Source organism: Hoplias malabaricus, chromosome 8 (genome assembly GCF_029633855.1).
Source record: "Hoplias malabaricus isolate fHopMal1 chromosome 8, fHopMal1.hap1, whole genome shotgun sequence".
Classification (NCBI taxonomy): domain Eukaryota; kingdom Metazoa; phylum Chordata; class Actinopteri; order Characiformes; family Erythrinidae; genus Hoplias; species Hoplias malabaricus.
This window is the reverse complement of record NC_089807.1, coordinates 38,824,810-38,846,048: the sequence shown is the minus strand read 5'-3', so window position 1 is coordinate 38,846,048 and position 21,239 is coordinate 38,824,810. Positions and strand designations below refer to the sequence as shown.

The following is a 21,239-nucleotide window of genomic DNA, read 5'->3' as shown; positions in this document are numbered from 1 at the left end:
CTAAAAGAACAGCGGTGCATATTTTGACTGAAGGAAACTAGACTAGACTTCGAAGTCCTGGTATTTCACTGATGTAAAAAAAATCACATTCCAAAATCAGGGACTAGAAACTGCATTTGAGGTTGAAGTTAATGCAAGTAACTTTGCACCATTTCTACTGATACATTTGTTCTGAACTTTCATCAGCTGCAAAAGGCAGTTTGTGTTTTATTCATTCACCTTCTGTAACCACTTCCTCCTGATCAGGGCTCTGGAAGGTCTTCCCAGAATCATTGGGAGCTAGGTACTAACCAGAGGCGACTGCTCTAAGACTGCAGGGGAAGCTCAGCTTCCCCTAAAATGTACAAAAATAAGTGATCAAATATATTCTGTTGTGTGTACATGTCATTGAATAAATATGCACTACAACGCACTCAACTTTTGTTCAGAATCAGCTTCTTATCACTGGTAAAGACGCGGCTTTCCTCTCAATCATTCCCGCAGCTTCACAGTGCTTTAAACGGTCCACAGAGTTCAATGGCGAAGCAGCGAAACGAGACGAGTCATTGGATAAATGCTGGGCTTTGTCCCGCCCATCGGACTCTCAGTGTCTCTGGGGGTCTATGGGGCAGTGGGCTGGCCTTGGCTGGCCCGGACGCTCAGCTTCTGCATAATGATTGGATGATCTGTCTGAGGCTGAATCCCTTTTTGATTGGCAGCGAAATGAGCGAATCAGCGATCCTTTGGCATAAAGTTCCGTGGGAGCACAGGCGGACACACTTCACATGGGCCAAGGCGGTTTAAGCAGCATAGCTCTGCTGGCCATTGAGAGGACACTAGTCAAGTCCCTGGAATAGACACCTTGTTGGTACGACAGGGTCACAGATCATTTTCTTCTGGGGGGCAAATCATCACAGGAAATGACACACTCACTCTGTGACTCAGTGAGACTGGAGTAAGGTTGTCTCAGCTGTGGATGCTGAGGGAGGAGACAGTACTGTTCCTTCACTCCCCTGACCCCAGTTTTCCTGCCAGTCAAGGGGATTGACCAAGCGACATTCCTGTTCCAATCCTGCTTCTCTAACAATACGCCACGGCTGCCTAATTGTAGTACCCTAGGATTAACTGGATCAAACGGAGAATCGAAAGCACGATAATAAAGATTAGACCACATGCCTCTTAAGATCCACTTCTGCTTCAAACCCACTGAAAATGAGCATTTCTAATAACTGTCAATTGTTGTAAAAACCTTCCCACTCTGCATGAGTGTATTGTTTATTTGAGGTCATAAAGAGCTTGTATTGATTATTAATATGTGCTAAAAATGACTGGCCTCTGTTAATGGCGTGTGCTATCATATTTCTGCCTTGTTTGTTTCCTCAGAGACTGCAGCTGGAGCTCCACACCTGAGAGAGAAGGACAAAGCCATTCATCTGCAGCAGTGACGTCAACACCGATCGAAGCCTGTGTATGTGTGTGTCCAGTGCTTTAGCCATTAGTGGGCAGTGTGTGGACATTCATGGCCTCTGCGGATCACCAGTGTGAGCGACACTCCCCGGACACCCACACACACGATGCCAGCCATCCTGGGGGTCTGGTCTGTCCAGTGCACAGTCCAGAAGCAGAGGAAGCCAAAAGAAGCCGAAAGGCTCTGGTCCGCCACCGAGACTACGTCAAGATCTCGGTGCCGGATGGCAAGCCCATCCGTCTGCCCATGGAGTGGTGGAAGACCCTGCTCGCCTTCATGTACGCCGGCTGTAATCTGGTGCTGACCACCGTGATGATCACAGTGGTCCACGAGAGGGTCCCGCCAAAAGATAGCAGCCCACCCCTGCCGGACAAGTTCTTTGACTACATTGACCGAGTCAAGTGGGCGTTCACAGTGACTGAGGTCAATGGTATGGTGTTGGTGGGGATCTGGTCCTTACAGTGGCTCTTTCACAGATATCGGTAAGTGGGTGGACACTCCCAGGATTCCTCGCATTATCAACCATGTGTTCAATCGCACATACACAGCTTGTATAATCTCCATAGAATAGCACTAGAAATGTCTAATGTGACTGTGCTCAGTGCAATGAAATTATATATTATTAAATAAAGTTAGTATACTTGTAGGTGTACTATTTCAAAACCTGGTGCTTTTTAATTTATAAAAGTATGCTTAAATATGTTTTTTGTAGTAGTAAATGTAGTAGTAAGTAGTACATTTTGAGTAGAAGACATACATAATGTGAACTAGTTATAATTTTATTTCACTTACAGTGGTAATGGATTATATTATGAATTAAGCCTGTTACAATACTATCAACCCCAGCCTAGTGTTATGGTGAAAATGGACAAATATTCTTAAAAGACCATTCCCAGTGCTCATAAATAGTTTACAGTGAATATCTGGCAACCCTGCGTGAAAAGGCAGCCTTAAAACTTTGCCTAACCCTAACCATAAACTTAAACCTATCCCTAACTCTGCACTTAACGTGAAGACTTAATTGCAGAGTCAAGAAGTTTAGAAAAGCCGTGTTTGTTTATGTTATCACTGACAAGAAAACCCTGCTGCATAGCTCTTCTTTGAGTAAATAACAGAGTTAGAGCGCATGCAGCGAAACAGCGCCACCAGTGGGTAGAGGCTCACAGAGAGAACACAAAATAAATATGAATTATGATGAAGTAAAATGCCCCCAAAATATAATTAACAAAAATTTGGAGGTATGTTTTTTTGGTGGTTTATTTACAACTTAGACTTGCTGAAATGTTTGAAGAATATTGAGTATAAAATGTGAAATATATATCTGTTAGGGTGACCAGATCTGAGATGGTGAAAAAGAGGACACTCCCCGGAAGAGGGGGGGGGGGGGGGGGGGGGGGGGTGATGAGCTCCCGCCCCCCTCGCTGCTGTTGTATGCTTAGCTGAACCTATATGTATTTTTAGGTCCTTTACACCTTTATTTGCTACACAAAACATGGGAATTTCTTTTTTAACTCATCCGAGAACTTACATTTACGTTTCGGCATAGCTGCTCGAGATGAGGGTAGGTAATGAACTTTGCCTGACGTAAACAAGGACTACTGACGTGCAGACTGACCAATTAAATGTTTACAGAGGAGGTTATCGACCAATAACGGTAGCTCTACAGTCAGACCGTCCAATCCGAAGATTTTAGGCTACTTCACCACGCCCCCTTCTCGCTCAAGCGAACCAATCGGAGTAGGGGAGGGCGGGACTAGTTTGTGAACGAAACGCTTCTCGAAAGTTCTATGTAAGCTCTAGAAAAACAAAATGCCGGACGTTTGTGAAATTCCGCCTGGACGTTTTTTTAAGTCTAAAAAAGGAGACATGTCCGGGTAAAAGACGACGTCTGGTCACTCTAATATCTGTGTACCTTTCCACCCCAAACTACAAGCTAAGTGTACATAACATTTTAATAGAATATATACTTTTCTTTAGTGTAGCTTGATCAAAAGATTACAAGTGTACTCCAGATATGCTTAGATATATCTGTATATTTGTCAGTATAGTGGTGTTTAGTATACCACTGATAAGTACATATATTAAACTGAATATATAAAGCTTATTCAGTTTAAAAGCACTATACTAAAAGGACGCTTCAATAAACTTCTACTTGTGAGGGAGAACTTCAAAAACAATCGTCCAAAACCAGTACCTAACCTCACTAAAGCTCTTGTGGCTGAATGCTGTAAAATCATCACAGAAATGTTCCAGCTACCAACATAGATCCTTCCCAAGAGGATAGAGAGAGGTTTACTGCAGTAAATGCAATCTCGGCTTGTTTGGGCTGTTACTCTTTTAGAAAGGTCTCTGGTTACATTTCATTGTCCATTGCTTTGAAATATGCTTCAGATTGAATCTGATTGGATGACACGAGCAAGAACACTGCGCCTGAAGGCTGAAATCGCAGAGTATTTTAAGACTGAATATAAAATGTAAGCAGGTTCAATGCCATTGATTGTCATTATGTTGTTTTTCTAAGCAGCAAATTGTTCTTCCACTTTCAGTGGATGATGTAAATGTTGCAACTGACTGCACAGTGTGGCTGTCACATTACTGTTTCCAGGAACAAATTAGGGAGGTGCCTGAGAATAATGCATGCAGGAGGTGCTCCATTGGAGAAATCATCTGTTTCTGGATTACTAGTAACTGTTATTGTGGCTGTGTTGTAAAATAATACACAGGAGTGAGTTTGTGAGGGACAGTGTGAGTGTGTGACATTGTCCACGGGTGTTGGAGTCCCAAGCATTGCAGTGTGGAGCAGTGGAGCTGTGTTTTCTGGAGACATGGATCTCCATCCAATACTTTTGGAATGAGTTGGAGTGGTATTGTATGGTGTAGGACTTACGTTTGGCACCGAACATGCTCACGTACATTATATTGTTGATGCTGATCAAAACTGGGTGCTGAATTTGCTACCATGTTGGTGTTAGTTCAGTATGACTTCACTGTATGACCTTTCACACACATTCAAAAAATTTGTTTCAAATTATTTGGCTGAAACAAAATGGGTGGAGCCAAAGTTGCACGTAGGATTTGACACCCTGCACTGCTTTTCCAGGTCCATTGTGGGCAGGAGGTTCTTCTTCCTGATGGGAACGCTCTACCTGTACCGCTGCGTGACCATGTACATCACCACACTGCCCGTGCCTGGCATGCACATGTCCTGCGCCCCCAAGGTAAACACTGACCACTAAAACTTCACTGACTACTCTAATAACTCCAACAGACTGGAGACACATTCAGACTGTGGAAAAAGCTGGGCTTAGGCTTATAGGATAACGTTAGGGCTCTCACAATTGGTCCATTACACTTCATCCATCCATCCATTATCTGTAACCGCTTATCCAATTTAGGGTCGCGGGGGGTCCAGAGCCTACCTGGAATCATCGGGCGCAAGGCGGGAATACACCCTGGAGGGGACGCCAGTCCTTCACAGGGCAACACAGACACACACACACACATTCACTCACACACTCACACCTACGGACACTTTCGAGTCGCCAATGCACCTGCAACGTGTGTTTTTGGACTGTGGGAGGAAACCGGAGCACCCGGAGGAAACCCACGCGGACACGGGGAGAACACACTAACTCCTCACAGACAGTCACCCGGAGCGGGAATCAAACCCACAACCTCCAGGCCCCTGGAGCTGTGTGACTGCGACACTACCTGCTGCGCCACCGTGCCGCCTCCATTACACTTGATTTATAAATATCATTATTTAATATCACTGTTTATTATATATTTTTTTATTAACTGACATTTGTTTTTTCAAATTCTAACAAATGTTAGTTACTAAATTGCATATCATTGGGTGTACTAAGTCTTAAATCGTTTTTTGGTGTATTTGTAATTCTGTATTCAAAAACATTCATTCATTCATTCATTCATTATCTGTAAGCACTTATCCAGTTCAGGGTCGCGGTGGGTCCAGAGTCCACCTGGAATCATTGGGCGCAAGGCGGGAATACACCCTGGAGGGGGTGCCAGTCCTTCACAGGGCAACACAGACACACACACTCACACATTCACTCGCACATTCACACTTATGGACACTTTTGAGTCTCCAATCCACCTACCAACGTGTGTTTTTGGACTGTGTGAGGAAACCGGAGCACCCGGAGGAAACCCACGCAGACACAGGGAGAACACACCAACTTCTCTATTCAAAAACAGTCTTGTTCTTTTTAAAAATGACATTCGTCATTATATTCCAGAAAAATAAATAACCTAAAAATCAGGTGGTTTGGAAATGGCAAGGAAAATGCACTGCACAAACATGTGCATCGATTTGTTCTGTTCTTGGAGTTAATAGTGTATCCTTAAATACATGTGAGTTTTGGTTCTGATGATGGTTCTCTTAGTGCTCGTGAATGTAGCATGCTTTACCTTTAAATCACAGCTTCATAATCGTTGTGATGCTCTACTGAGCTGTATGTGTATGCGCTGTTTTATGTTTGCACTAGTTGCACTTTAATGTTGTGTATTGTTTTATGTAGCACCTTGGTCCTGGAGGAACTATTTCGTTTCACTGTATACTGTAAACATTGTATACTGCTGAAATGACAATAAACTTCTTGAACTTAAACTAAAAGGGAGAATAGAGCCTCTGTCATTGCTACCCTGGGCTCAGCACTGCAGAAACTGCTCTATGTAACTTTTGGATGAGGGTAGGAAACCACTCCCTCTCAAATGATTTCAGAACATAATAGTAGTAAACATAATAATAATAGTAAACATTTGTCGTGGACATGTGTGTATTTTCTGTGAGGAGTTTGGTGTGTTTTCCCTGTGTCTGTGTGGGTTTCCTCCGGGTGACTGTCTGTGAGGAGTTTGGTGTGTTCTCCCTGTGTCTGTGTGGGTTTCCTCCTGGTGACTGTCTGTGAGGAGTGTGGTGTGTTTTCCCTGTGTCTGTGTGGGTTTCCTCCGGGTGACTGTCTGTGAGGAGTGTGGTGTGTACTCCCTGTGTCGGTGTGGGTTTCCTCCGGGTGACTGTCTGTGAGGAGTGTGGTGTGTTCTCCCTGTGTCTACGTGGGTTTCCTCCGGGTGACTGTCTGTGAGGAGTGTGGTGTGTACTCCCTGTGTCGGTGTGGGTTTCCTCCGGGTGACTGTCTGTGAGGAGTGTGGTGTGTTCTCCCTGTGTCTACGTGGGTTTCCTCCGGGTGCTCTGGTTTCCTCCCACAGTCCAAAAACACACGTTGGTAGGTGGATTGGTGACTCAAAAGTGTCCGTAGGTGTGTGTGTGTGTGTGTGTGTGTGTTGCCCTGCGAAGGACTGGCGCCCCCTCCAGGGTGTATTCCCGCCTTGCGCCCAATGATTCCAGGTAGGCTCTGGACCCACCGCGACCCTGAACTGGATAAGCGCTTACAGATAATGAATGAATGAATGAATGTGTGTATTTTTTGTCACATATTGTTTTATGTTGTTTTATATAAAATTGAAGGGTTTCCTAGCTTATTTTCCTGTGCGATGTACAATATAGCCAAATGTATTTAGACACTTGCTTGTACAGTATCTCTCTAGACATCAATGGGAGTTTCCAGTCAATTGGTGCTCTGCTGTAACAATCTGTAATCTTCTAGTAAGACTGGGCACGAGCATTCATGTTCTACAGATGTTGAATTATTAGTTCTTGCACTTCAACTCATCCCATGGAGCTCCATCATTCCAGGGAATGCAATTCCACTGCTCCACAGTCTGATGCTGGGGTGTTTTATACCCCTATAGCTGACACTTGACTTTGAATATGGTAAATTTAGGCTCATGTGCAGCTCCTCCAGAGCTTTAATCCCATTCCATTGGCAGTGCTTTACTGGAGAGATCACGTAAAAACCGACTGAACACAAAGTGGAATGATTAATCAGAATAATCAATATATCACTTGATTACAAACAATGAGAAGTACTCAAGAGGACGACTTAAATACTAATGTAATCAACACTGACAGCACATGTGGAAATCTGAGAACATTCTGAGAATTTTAAAGGACAATGATGGGAAGCTTTTATGTCATGAAATGGAAGACCACTTATGGAAATGTTTCTCTCTTCTCTCCTCACCTCTATTTCCCTTCTCTCTCTCTCTCTCTGTGTGTTTCCCTCAGCTGTACGGAGACTCTCAAGCTAAACTACAGCGTGTCCTACAGCTGATCTCTGGAGCAGGGCTGTCCATCACCGGCTCTCACATCATGTGTGGGGATTTCCTCTACAGCGGTCATACAGTCATGCTGACCCTCACATATCTCTTCATCAAGGAGTGTAAGTGTCTGTGCGTCTGGTCCACTTAGTGTCCAGCTCAGATCCATTCATGGTCAATTCTGAGGGCTGTTATAACCAGCCTCCACTTCCTACAGATTCCCCACGCTCCTTTTGGTGGTATCACCTGCTCTGCTGGCTCCTGGCCGCTGTGGGGGTGGTCTGTATCCTGGTGGCGCACGAGCACTACAGTGTGGACGTGGTGGTGGCCTACTTCATCACCTCCCGCCTCTTCTACTGGTATCATACCATGGCCAACGTACAGGTACGCCAACCATGACCAAGCCAGACCAAGATCAATTAGTATCCCCAGAGGCAGATTGTTGCTTTTTGTTGAGCTGTTAGGGAGCAATAGGACTGGAGAGGGGAGCATGCCATTGATACAACATGTCATATACCACCTCAAGTGAGTTTACGGTTGTGAGTTTGGGTTTGGGACAGTGCAAGGCATCCACTAGCTTAAGGGCAAGGCCAGCACAGCAGTTTCTCAATATGGGTTCTTGTGTGTTCTTATGTTCTTGAGTTCTTGTATGACATCATAGTCCACTGCTGAAGTTATGTTCCAGTTCTCAAGAACACAAAAGCCAAGAACAGTTAAAGTGCCCAGATGTTGTTCTCCATCCACCCAAAATAATAAGGATGCATCCGTATGTGACTTGAACGAAACCTTCCTTCTGTTTGGAGTTGCCCCTCGCCAGGGGTTCCCCCTTTCGTGTCCTAGAGTTCCAGAGTTCCTATGGTCGCACAAGCAAACCAGCTGCTACCTCATGACAAATAGCGTCTAAACTCAACAAAAATACAATCATGATTGACTTTTTACAACTCACACACATTTCCGAAAGGATTTTATGCCTGAACAAAAGATTCATATTTCAGAAACATCTGTTTTATCTGTTTCAGAAGCCTACTATATAATGATTTGTGCTTCTATAAATAGATGTACCTCACTCAGAATTCTCAGCAAAGTAATGGAAACACTGTGAATCAGATTATAGATGCTGGGCAGGAGCAAAAATATTTGTCAATAGCTGTCCATATTTATTCTGTTCTAAAAGTACTTGAGTGCTCAAATGCCATGGAGAGAATACAACCCTCACACACACACACACACACACACACACACCTATCCTCTAAGACCTCTCTGTGTGGTTTAGGAAGATTGAAGAAGCCCAGAGCATTAAAAATGGCACTGATCCTCCCGATGTAAGTGTTTACATAGCTCAGAGTAGTCTCTCGTCCATTACGGAGAGCTTATGAGCTATGACTCCCCTGATGGCCTTAAAGTGCGCCCTTACTCCTCCACACACACACAAATCATTTTGAGAGGTGCAAGTCAACATCAGCCTTGAGAGGTTTGACTAGGGTTCAAGTTTAGGAAAGTATACTTTTGAATATGTTCTTCTACCGCATAGGCTTTCCGCCCCCTAGTGGGAAAATGTGTGTATCAAATTTTCATGATCTCTTTTTCTGGAAGGGATGGCCTGATAAAATTGAAAAAAAAAAAGGAGGCAAGTATGTGGACCCTGAGTTGTTTTGTGGGTGTGAATCATTGTGGCTTTTTGTTGAGCTGTTAGGGAGCAATAGTACTGGAGAGGGGAGCATGCCTTTGATATAACATGTCATATGCCACCTGGTCAGTGGCGGATACTGGTCTTTCAAGGAGGGGAAGCTCAGTTGTGGCCTACATCATAAAATATGTCGGTTTATTTATACGTAAATTCTACCCTCCGTTCCTTTTCAAGAAAATGATCTGTGACCCTGTCGTACCACAAGGCGTCTTTTCCAGGGACTTGACTAGTGTCCTCTCAATGGCCAGCAGAGCTAGGCTGCTTAAACGGCCTTGGCCCATGTGAAGTGTGTCCGCCTGTGCTCCCACGGATCTTTACACCAAAGGATCACTGATTCGCTCACTTCGCTGTCAATCAAAAAGGGATTCAGCCTCAGACAGATCATCCAATCATCATGCAGAAGCTGAGCGTCCGGGACAGCTGAGGTCAGCCCACTGCCCCATAGACTCCCAGAGACGCTGAGTGTCCGATGGGTGGGACAAAGCCCAGCATTTATCCAATGACTCGTCTCGTTTCGCTGCTTCGCTATTGAACTCTGTGGATGCTTAAAGCACTGTGAAACTGCGGGAATGATTGAGAGGAAAGCCGCGTCTTTACCAGTGATAAGAAGCTGATTCTGAACAAAAGTTGAGCGCGTTGTAGTGCATATTTATTCAATGACATGTACACACAACAGTATATATTTGATCACTTATTTTTTGACATTTTAGGGTAAGCTGAGCTTCTCTTGCAGTCTTAGAGCAATCGCCTCTGCACCTGGTATATGACAGGTCACAACCAGATAGAATGTGACCAATTGCACCCTCTCTAAAATACTCAGGCATGGATAGCTGAAGCATCCCTGGAAATCAAACTTGCAGACCACTGCCCCACTGTGGCATATATACTGAAAACATGAAAGTCATACTGTCTATTACATCTCAGCACAGCTATATTTGAGGAAGGATGTGAACTGTTTTTACAGCAGGTGTTTATTTTAGCCAAGGATTCATTGCTCATGGGCTCCCCCTAGAGTTGAAGAGTGAAATTCACCTATTAAGCACGGTCCTGAAATCAAGTGGAAGGGGGAGGGAGAGGGTGTTTTTCTTGTGTTCCCAACTTTTTTGAAGCTATACTTTTAATGTAAAAATATTACCTAGTGTTGTTTTAAATGGGACACACTCTACACCTTTTCCTCAAGTGAACATAGTTCTGGGGTCTTAACGAATCAAATGTCTGTGGCCAAAATACCACAAAGATCAAACAACACAACAAATTTCTTACCCTGTCTCAACAGCCCTGTCCCGAACCCTGTTGGTAGGAGCTCCAGATCTTTTAAAACAATTATCTTTTACGTAGTTTTTATGAAAATATTGTGTTGCCGTCTTTACAAATGTCACTGGGCCGGTCAGGGCCTATGTTGTCTGGGGCTGGTCAAGTCAAAGCCTTTATTTGTCATCTCTCTTGGAAGCAGATAGAGGTCGTGGCCTGTAATCTCTGCCCTTGTTTACAGGCTCTGAAGTGCTGCCCCAACAACTACCTCACTCACACCTGGTGGAACCCCATCTTTAACTTTCTGGAGCGCAACGTCCAGTCCCACGTGCCTTGTTCTTTCTGCTGGCCGGTTACGTGGCCACCAGCCTGCCTCAAGAACCCCTGCAAGAAGTACTCCATGGTCCAGAGCGCTCGGGAGGAGTGAGCACTCCACATATCCCCCAGCAGTTTTTCTCTGCCATTATCACCATGCTGTATTTATGGCTGCTTAACATGCTGTAAATAAATCAGACCAAAGATTATTGAAGAGGCTGTGAGACAAGCATTGGCTCAGGTTTAAGCCTAAATAAAGAAATGGTAATCTTATTTAGTTCTTTTTTTTAAATATGCCAAATAAGGCCTTGACTTTTAACCTGCCCCTTTTTTAATACATAGATTATCCAATAAATATGAATAATATTCTTAAGTATTTATGTAGAGTTCTAGAGAGTTAGTTATATTCAGTCTTTAAAGGAACAATCAGTTACATTCGCCACTAAAAATTAGAAAAAAATGTAATCGTTAAATTGATTATTTATTATTTTTAAATATATTTTATAAAGTACAAATCACATGAGATGAAGAGTCAAATTAGTTTTTGATCCCTGAGTAAACAGTATTTTATTCCGTAAAGCAGGTCCCCGGGAAGGGACGGCCATGTTTAAAATGGGTTTAGTATCAAATGATCCATCCAAGTATCAATATAATGACTGTTTCATACAATCATTGGGGAAATTAGCAAGTTCCTTTAGGAAATGTTATTCTGTTTTTTCATCATTTCTATTTAATTTCCTCTTTTTGTGACCACAACCCTGTAAAAAAGGGTTATACCGTCCCAACTGTGCCTTTTAATGCATGCATGTTTTTAAATGTGTATTGTTCGTTATCTATTTTATATACAAATCTTGACAATAAACATTTAATAAATCAATGTCTGCAAGCTGTCTTTTATTTCCAACATATAATGTAAAATATATTACTGTATATGTGATAAATGTTTAAAAAGTTGAATATATATATAATATAGTATTATATATAATATAATATTCATTCGTTGTCTTTAAGTGCTTATCCAGTTCAGGGTCACGTTGGGCCTGGAACCTACCCGGAATCAAGTGGGAATACACCCTGGAGGGGGCGCCATTCTTTCACAGGGCAACACACGCTCACACATTCACTATGGACACTTTTGAATGACCAGTCCACCTACCAACGTGTGTTTTTGGACTGTGGGAGGAAACCCATGTGGACACAGGGAGAACACACCAGACTCACAGTCACCCAGAGTGGGGCTCGAACACACAACCCTAGAGCTATGTGACAGTCACACTACCTGTTATGCCACCATGCCACCCTATAATATAATATAATATAATATAGGGAGGCACGGTGGCGCAGCAGGTAGTGTCACACAGCTCCAGGGACCTCTCTCTGTGTCTGCGTGGGTTTCCTCCGGGTGCTCCGGTTTTCTCCCACAGTCCAAAAACACACGTTGGTAGGTGGATTGGTGACTCAAAAGTGTCCGTAGGTGTGAGTGAATGTGTGAGTGTGTGCGTTGCCCTGTGAAGGACTGGCGCCCCCTCCAGGGTGTATTCCCGCCTTGCGCCCAATGATTCCAGGTAGACCCTGGACCCACCGCGACCCTGAACTGGATAATGAATGAATAATATAATATAAAGTACATTCATAATATTATGACCACCACCTGCTTCCGACGCTTACTGTAAATTCAGCTTGTCTGATCATACATTAGCGTGGTGTAGTTCTACAGATACAGACAGTAGTCCATCTGTAACTCTGCATACATTCTTATCCCCGTTTCACCCTGTTCTTCTGTGACACTGATGTGGTGGTGGTGTTAGTGTGTGTTGTACTGGTACCAGTGGATCAGTCACAGCAGTGCGCCTAGAGTTTTTAAACAGTGTCCACTCACAGTCCATTCTATCCATTCTTGGACCAACCCTAAGGAGGTAAAGTCAGAGATTGTAGTACATTGCGGCATGGTTTGCGTTGTTTGTCCTCTATTCCTTTGTTGGACACAATGACACTACATATTTTTGCTTGATGAACTATTTTTACTACAGGTAGGTCTTCCTAACCCAGTGCTCGTTTAGTGTATATAATGCAGAGCAACAGATGGACTACAGTCCGTAATCGTAGAACTACATAGTGTACCTTTATGGTCAGTGGAGCTGATCAATTGAACAATGTGTTTAATAAAGGGGGTTGTTTTAATGTTTTGGTTGATCCGTTTATATCTGTGGAGGATTGTGTGTTATGTGCCTCAGGCACTGTGCAAAGTAAACACGCGTCCAAGTCGCAGCTGATTGGGCAGCGCCCGATTAGTGCGCCCGCCCATTTTGTTTGATCTGAGCCGAACGACCAATCAGGTTGTGCTGGTATCAGCCAATAACGGGCGGCAGAGGCGGCCACGTCCCAAACACAACAACAACCAGAGCAGCGGCTCTAAAGAGGCTGTACGGGCATGAAGAGGAGGAACTAGAGCTGGAGCTCCGGACTGGGCTCTGAGTCACTACAGCTCGTGTTAAGAACGGTTTAAGCCAGCAACGGCCGAATGGAGAGCGTGCTCCGGCAGCTATGGCAGGAGGTCAGTGTCTCGCCGCTATCTTCCGTCAACATCGCGGCCGCGGCGGTGTTTCTTCTTGTTTTCTTCTTATTGAGGCACTACAGCCGGGCAAGGCGCTTTCTGAACATCCCCCCGGGACCCACCCCGCTGCCCATCGTGGGAAACTTTGGCAGTTTGCTCGTACCTCCGTTCGTCCTGAAGCTGTTTGGGCACCGCGCAGATCTCGAGAAGAACCGCGGGAACACGCTCTCTCCGCAGGTCGGACTCATGCAGCTCTCCAAACTCTACGGAAACGTCTATAGCATCTTCGTTGGGAGCCAGCTCATAGTGGTGCTGACCGGCTACGACGTCATCCGAGACGCCATGAGCAACTACGCCGAAGTGTTCTCGGACAGACCCGACATTCCCATCGTCTCCATCATCACCAAGCGCAAAGGTAACAGGAGCAGAGCCGTGCATTATTCATGCCTTCAGTCAGATAGGCACCAGCAGAGGCCCAGGCCTTCTCCAGCTCCCAGAGCAATTTGGAAGTACACTAAAAACCACACATTTTGAAGCAATGTACAAAGAATAAAAAACATAAGCCTTCAAAGGGGCAATATGTAGTGTTTTTACCTTAAAATGACAGCTTCAAAATCATTGTGATGCTCCTCTGACCTGTAATAAAAAGAACAGAGCCTCTGTAATTGCTGCTCCGGGCTCGGCACTGCATTTAAGTCTGCAAAATAACGTTGCAACACCAGGCTCCTTGGCCCACATCGCACAAGTTGATGGGATTGGTTCCTTAGGATTATGATGTAATAAAACATGGGTGTCTGAATTTGGGGCGGCATGGTGGCGCATCAGGTAGTGTCGCAGTCACACAGCTTCAGGGTCCTGGAGGTTGTGGGTTCGATTCCCGCTCCGGGTGACTGTCTGTGAGGAGTTGGTGTGTTCTCCCTGTGTCAGCGTGGGTTTCCTCCCACAGTCCAAAAACACACGTTGGTAGGTGGATTGGCGACTCAAAAAGTGTCCGTAGGTGTGAGTGAATGTGTGTGTGTTGCCCTGTGAAGGACTGGCGCCCCCTCCAGGGTGTATTCCCTCCTTGCGCCCAATGATTCCAGGTAGGCTCTGGACCCACCGCGACCCTGAACTGGATAAGCGCTTACAGATAATGAATGAATGAATGAATGTCTGAATTTGCATATTTGAGGTTGCATAATCCAATATGGTGATTTTGCACCAAAAACCTGGACTGAGGAGTCAGAAAACCATCAATCTGTGCTTAACATGAGCGTCTAGGGCCTGAATTGTATACTGAACTTTTGACTCCAATACAATGTCATTGTTTTCCTTTGTTGCAGGCATTGTGTTCGCACCTTACGGCCCGATCTGGAGAAAGCAGCGTAGGTTCTGCCACACAACTCTGCGCAACTTTGGCCTTGGAAAGCTGAGCCTGGAGCCTTGTATACATGAGGGCTTTGCCATGGTTAAGGCAGAGCTGCTGAGGCAAAATCAAGAAGCAGGAGAGTCAGGAGTGGACCTGACTCCCTTGATTAGCAACGCCGTGTCCAACGTCATATCATCCATCAGTCTGGGCCGGCGCTTCCATCACCAGGACGAGGAGTTCTGCACCCAGCTCAACCACATGGCCCACGGGCTGGAGATCATCGTCAACAGCCCCGCCATCCTCATCAACATCTTCCCTTGGCTCTACTACATCCCCTGGGGTGTCTTCAAGCAGCTCCGCCATGTGGAGAGGGACATCACGGCTTTCCTGAAGAAGATCATTGCCCAACACAGAGCCACTCTGGACCCCGAAAACCCCAGAGACTTTATAGACATCTACCTGGTGGAGATGTTGGCCCAGCAACAAGCAGAAGATTCAGAGGAGAGTGGGTTTTCAGAAGAATATCTCTTCCACGTTATAGGGGAACTGTTCATTGCAGGGACGGATACTACCACAAACAGCATACTGTGGATGGTGCTGTACATGTGTCTATATCCTGATGTCCAAGGTACACACAGACACCTCGGGTTGGTAGGATAGGGTTACCGCTGTTGTGCATTAGACAGTTTGGTTTGAAATTCAACATGTACTTTTCAGTACTCACATTTCACCTGATATCACATTCCTGCTGTTATAAATTAGCAATCAAACACTTACAACAGTGGTGTAGAACTCCTAGGCTACGTTCACACAGCAGGTAAAAATGGCCCAAATCTGATTTATTTTTTGTTCTGCTGTTTACACTGTGTATATAATATGATCTATGTCTGATATCAGTCTGAACAAATCTGGCTCCTAAACTGACCCACATGCGCAAAAGGACAATCCTTCAGGCTCGGCGACTAGAGGGAAAGGTCAGTCGGTTCCCTCCAAAGCACTTTCGTCTTTGAAATTAAGGAATGGAAACAAACTGGTGTTTTACTGTGCAGCACTGTTTCACAAAACAACCAATTTCTTTATTCGATTCCAGCCTACCTGGAATCATTGGGCGCAAGGCAGGAACGGGGCACCAGTCCCTCACAGAGCAACACAAACACACTCACATGTTCACTCACACCTATGGACACTTTTGAGTCGCCAATCCACCTACCAATGTGTGTTTTTGGACTGTGGGAGGAAACCGGAGAACATACCACACTCCTCACAGACAGTCACCCGGAGGAAACCCACGCAGACACAGGGAGAACACACCACACTCCTCACAGACAGTCACCTGGAGGAAACCCACGCAGACACAGGGAGAACACACCAACTCCTCACAGACAGTCACCCGGAGGAAACCCACGCAGACACAGGGAGAACATACCACACTCCTCACAGACAGTCACCCGGAGGAAACCCACGCAGACACAGAGAGAACACACCACACTCCTCACAGACAGTCACCCGGAGGAAACCCACGCAGACACAGAGAGAACACACCACACTCCTCACAGACAGTCACCCGGAGGAAACCCACGCAGACACAGAGAGAACACACCACACTCCTCACAGACAGTCACCCGGAGGAAACCCACGCAGACACAGAGAGAACACACCACACTCCTCACAGACAGTCACCCGGAGGAAACCCACGCAGACACAGAGAGAACACACCACACTCCTCACAGACAGTCACCCGGAGGAAACCCACGCAGACACAGGGAGAACACACCACACTCCTCACAGACAGTCACCCGGAGGAAACCCACGCAGACACAGAGAGAACACACCACACTCCTCACAGACAGTCACCCGGAGGAAACCCACGCAGACACAGAGAGAACACACCACACTCCTCACAGACAGTCACCCGGAGGAAACCCACGCAGACACAGGGAGAACACACCACACTCCTCACAGACAGTCACCCGGAGGAAACCCACGCAGACACAGAGAGAACACACCACACTCCTCACAGACAGTCACCCGGAGGAAACCCACGCAGACACAGAGAGAACACACCACACTCCTCACAGACAGTCACTTGGAGCAGGAATCGAACCCACAACCTCCAGGTCTCTGGAGCTGTGTGACTGCGACACTACCTGCTGCGCCACCGTGCCGCCCCTTTATTCGACATGATTAAAGTCTTAGAATATTAAAACATGAACGGATGTTTGTTCACTCTAAGTGTCAATTTCCTGGAAATTTCTTGCAAAACACTAATTTAGTTTAATATTTCGAAGATCCCAATATTTTTTTCAAAATTAAATAGCTTTGACCCACAGTCTGTTTCCATGTCCTAAACATTTCAAATGAAAACAAATATACTTTAGAGCTGAGTCCATGAATCATTCTCAACGGTCAGTGAGTGACATTACAAAATTTTGGATTTCAATAACACACATGAAAGTGGCTCAAATCCGATCTAAAAACAATCAGATTCAATGCAATTTTTGCTGTTCACGTGACCAAACAAACGACACATCTGTGTCACATGAAGTAACCACTATTACCTGCTGTGTGTGAACTAGCTGGCAGATCCCTGCACAGTTGACTGACTAATTACCAGGTTTAGCTTGTGTGGTCAAGCTGAGAAGTCAACACTGTGCTGGACTCTGGCTCTCTGTGTAATGTTGTTGTTTCTTTGCCCTCACAGAGAAAGTTCAGCTAGAGATCGATGCCGTGGTGGGATCTGAGAGGGTTCCATCTCTGACAGATAAAGGGACACTGCCATACACAGAGGCCGTCATAATGGAGGTCCAGAGGATGACCGTAGTGGTGCCGCTGTCCATACCTCACATGGCATCCAAGACCACAGGTCGAGAAGTGAAAACACTAGAGGTTTTTCAAGCTGTTGGGAAAATCATAGTTCTGCAAATCAGTCTGGTCTTGTGATCCTTATATCTTGTTTCAGAAAGATGTTTCGGTTACTGCGGGCATGTGGAGAGAGAACTAGAAACCAGCTTTTTAAGCTGAAACTGTCTTTTCACAGAATTCCGAGGGTACACAATCCCTAAGGGCACAGTCATCATTCCGAACCTGTGGTCAGTCCACAGAGATCCCGCTGTCTGGGAGAATCCTGATGACTTCAGTCCTTCACGCTTTCTAGATGAACAGGGACAACTTCTACGAAAGGAGTACTTTGTTCCATTTGGAATAGGTACATATTAGTATTTAAATTCCCTCTTTTTTAAATGATTTATAAAATATAATTTGCAAAATTTGTAGGCACCTGAGAATATAAGCTCATTGACTTAAACATTACTAACAAAAATGTTAAGAAAGTTAACACATAGAAAATGCTGATTATTTGCTTATTTTAAAATTTGAAGTGTATTCAGATTCAAAATTTTAAAAAGTCACAAAACTTTTTAAAATATATTAAAATAAATAAAATGTATCAGAGGTAGTGTTGCAGTCACACAGCTCCAGGGACCTGGAGGTTGTGGGTTCCTGTCGTGCTCCGGGTGACTGTCTGTGAGGAGTGTGGTGTGTTCTCCCTGTGTCTGCGTGGGTTTCCACCGGGTGACTCTCTGTGAGGAGTGTGGTGTGTTCTCCCTGTGTCTGCGTGGGTTTCCTCTGGGTGCTCCAGTTTCCTCCCACGGTCCTAAAACACACGTTCGTAGGTGGATTGGCGACTCAAAAATCCATAGGTCCATTGGTGTGAGTGAATGTGTGTTGCCCTGTGAGGGACTGCTGCACCAAGGGTGTGTTCCTGCCTTGCGCCCAGTGATTCTGGGTAGGCTTCGGACCCACCGCAACCCTGAACTGGATAATCACTTACAGACAGTGAATGAATGAATGAAAGAAAATATATCAGTCAAAATTTAAAAGGAGTAGCTTGACTTTGTCAAACACACAAACAGTAATCAATCTTATTTTTAATAATTTAGTGTAAACAGAAATCCAAAATAAAATCTAGCAGCTGAACCTGAGAAGAAACAAATAACTTTGTCAAATACAGTCAAATAAACAAACATTGTAAACATGCAAACATTTAAAAAAATATACAGCAGCTGAAAATTAGAAATAGAAATTAATAGCTTAAATAACTTGAATTGAAAGTGAATGGATTGGACCCATTTATTTAACACAAAATACCTTTAAGATTAAAGTAAACCTAATTAATAACCATGTAATAAACAGATTTTAAAAACATTAATACACGTTTACAAGTGTAGTATTATTTTAAAACGGTACTGAAATCTTTAAGCAGCTTCAACTTATAGGGTCTAACTTAAATGGGTGGTTTAATATTTCTACACCAGCTTTTTATTTATGCAACTTCTGTACCTTTTTAATGTGATACGTCAACTTCATATAACTTTCTACAAGCTTAGCTTCATGGTAGCGGCACTGTATTACAGTCTACAAACTCAATTCAAGCTTTCTGATGGAAAGTGGAACAGAAAACCTGTACTGAGGGTGGTTGGTTGAAATGATTTTTCTGGTCTATGTTCAGGTCGGAGGGTGTGTATGGGAGAACAGCTGGCGAAGATGGAGCTTTTCCTGATGTTCACCAGTCTGATGCAGGCCTTCAACTTTCGACTTCCCGACGGCCATGCACCTCCCCCCATGCACGGGCGCTTTGGTCTCACTTTGGCCCCCTGCCCGTACAAAGTTTGTGTAACACCACGCTGACACGGGTTGGGCTTCGCAAAAGCAGACTGGCACAGAGATGACCAGCAGGTGGCAGTAATGAAACTTTTAAACCAGTTTTTGCTCAAAGTAAAAAGGATTTTACCACTTCAGTGTTTTTAGAAATAATTGACGCTGAACAGTACTTTGCACCTACACCTCAGCTGGCATTGGAAGTGGGCCAGCTGAGCGTTAAGATGTTGGTTAGTTTATGATTAAGCTGGACCACCAACCTGACTTTGATCATGAAATCACTTTTGAAAATGGGAGGGAAAAAATAATTGTCATAATTGTGTTTTCACCACAGTTATTTACAATAGTTGGATGTGAAATGGTTTATTGTACAGTCTACTGAGGATGTACAAACCCCCAGCCACCCATCTCAGGCTTTAGACACTTCAGACGTCTGGTTCCTGTCACCACGACTATAAAAGTTCTACAGACCTTGACACATTTGAGAATGACTTTATGCAAAATCCATGGTATTCTCCTTTCACATGTGCTCCAGTACATTTCAGTTTTAAGAAAGTTAATTTGAATATTTTTAATGATATATATGAACAAAAATCAATAATAATCATGATGTTTTTACCTTGCATTGATTAGTTTACCTTTTAATATGTCTATTATTCATTCATTATCTGTAACCCTTATCCAATTCAGGGTCGCGGTGGGTCCAGAATCATTGGGCGCAATGTGGGAATACACCCTGGAGGGGGCGCCAGTCCTTCACAGGGCAACACACACACACACATTCACTCACACCTACGGACACTTTAGAGTCACCAATCCACCTACCAACGTGTGTTTTTGGACTGTAGGAGGAAACCGGAGCACCCGGAGGAAACCCACGCGGACACAGGGAGAACACACCACACTCCTCACAGACAGTCACCCGGAGCGGGAATCGAACCCACAACCTCCAGGCCCCTGGAGCTGTGTGACTGCGACACACTACCTGCTGCACCACCGTGCCGCCCTATGTCTATTATAATCGTATTAATTATTGAACAATACCAAAGAGAAGTGGGAAAAACATGGCAATTAACTATTTCAGTTGTTGTTGCACTTTAAAGCCATTGTTTACTATTGAAACAATGAACGGTTCAAAACTCTTGATGGATGATGTTTATACATATTCTACTTGAACATCTTTCAGATCTGCACATTGCATTAAGTCTCATTGCACACAGCACTGAGAATTAACTTGTGCATCTCAAATTAGTATTGAATACTAATTGAAGTAAAATGATGTATGCTGCTTTCTTTCACGCACAATTTAAATAAAATGGTCTAGTGACTGTATTTTCATATGGAGTGGGCCAGCTTTGATAAGCTGCCTTACAGTGGAATGTGCTGTTGATGCAGCCCTAAGGTCCTGAGACTGTGTTACATTATTTGTAAAGTGTATTTTAATATATTATACACATTTTCCAGGCATTCTGCTTTTGCTAACTGTTTCTTACTGGTTCAGACTGCACTATCTGAAGTACTTTTGGTATGAAATGCATCTCGGATATTTGAAATTTGCATATATTTAATTACATTATGTTTTTGTGTAATCTGTTGTGTTTTATGCTTGATGCCTTGTAATGAGGGCCTTAATGGGACTGAATAAATTCACAACATCCATGAGTTCATTCATTACCTGTAACCCTTATCCAGTTCAGGGTCACGGTGGGTCCAGAGCCTACCTGGAATCATTGGGTGCAAGGCGGGAATACACCCTGGAGGGGGCGCCAGTCCTTCACAGGGCAACACACACACACATTCACGC

The 21,239-nt window shown here is 44.4% G+C and overlaps 2 protein-coding genes across 7 annotated transcripts; both read left to right on the top strand.

Annotated features, from left to right (window-relative positions):
• Positions 1 to 1,362: 1,362 nt before the first annotated feature.
• sgms2a (sphingomyelin synthase 2a) lies at positions 1,363 to 11,700 on the top strand. 6 transcript variants are annotated; one of them, XM_066679399.1, is made up of 6 exons: positions 3,256 to 3,386; positions 3,839 to 3,921; positions 4,548 to 4,665; positions 7,593 to 7,746; positions 7,842 to 8,008; positions 10,804 to 11,700. In XM_066679399.1, the coding sequence occupies exons 2-6, from the start codon at positions 3,854 to 3,856 to the stop codon at positions 10,987 to 10,989; spliced, it is 693 nt and encodes a 230-aa protein (XP_066535496.1). In that variant the 5' UTR covers positions 3,256 to 3,386; positions 3,839 to 3,853; the 3' UTR covers positions 10,990 to 11,700. The 6 variants fall into 6 exon arrangements, with proteins under 6 accessions (XP_066535494.1, XP_066535499.1, XP_066535497.1 ...); XM_066679397.1 differs by lacking the exons at positions 3,256 to 3,386; positions 3,839 to 3,921 and adding an exon at positions 1,363 to 1,929; XM_066679402.1 differs by lacking the exons at positions 3,256 to 3,386; positions 3,839 to 3,921 and adding an exon at positions 2,898 to 3,008.
• A 1,575-nt stretch (positions 11,701 to 13,275) lies between these two features.
• Positions 13,276 to 21,083, top strand: cyp2u1 (cytochrome P450, family 2, subfamily U, polypeptide 1). The gene is made up of 5 exons (XM_066678912.1): positions 13,276 to 13,846; positions 14,754 to 15,407; positions 17,481 to 17,642; positions 17,817 to 17,984; positions 19,287 to 21,083. Exons 1-5 carry the CDS (start codon positions 13,399 to 13,401, stop codon positions 19,463 to 19,465), a joined length of 1,611 nt encoding a protein of 536 aa, XP_066535009.1. The 5' UTR covers positions 13,276 to 13,398; the 3' UTR covers positions 19,466 to 21,083.
• Positions 21,084 to 21,239: the final 156 nt, after the last annotated feature.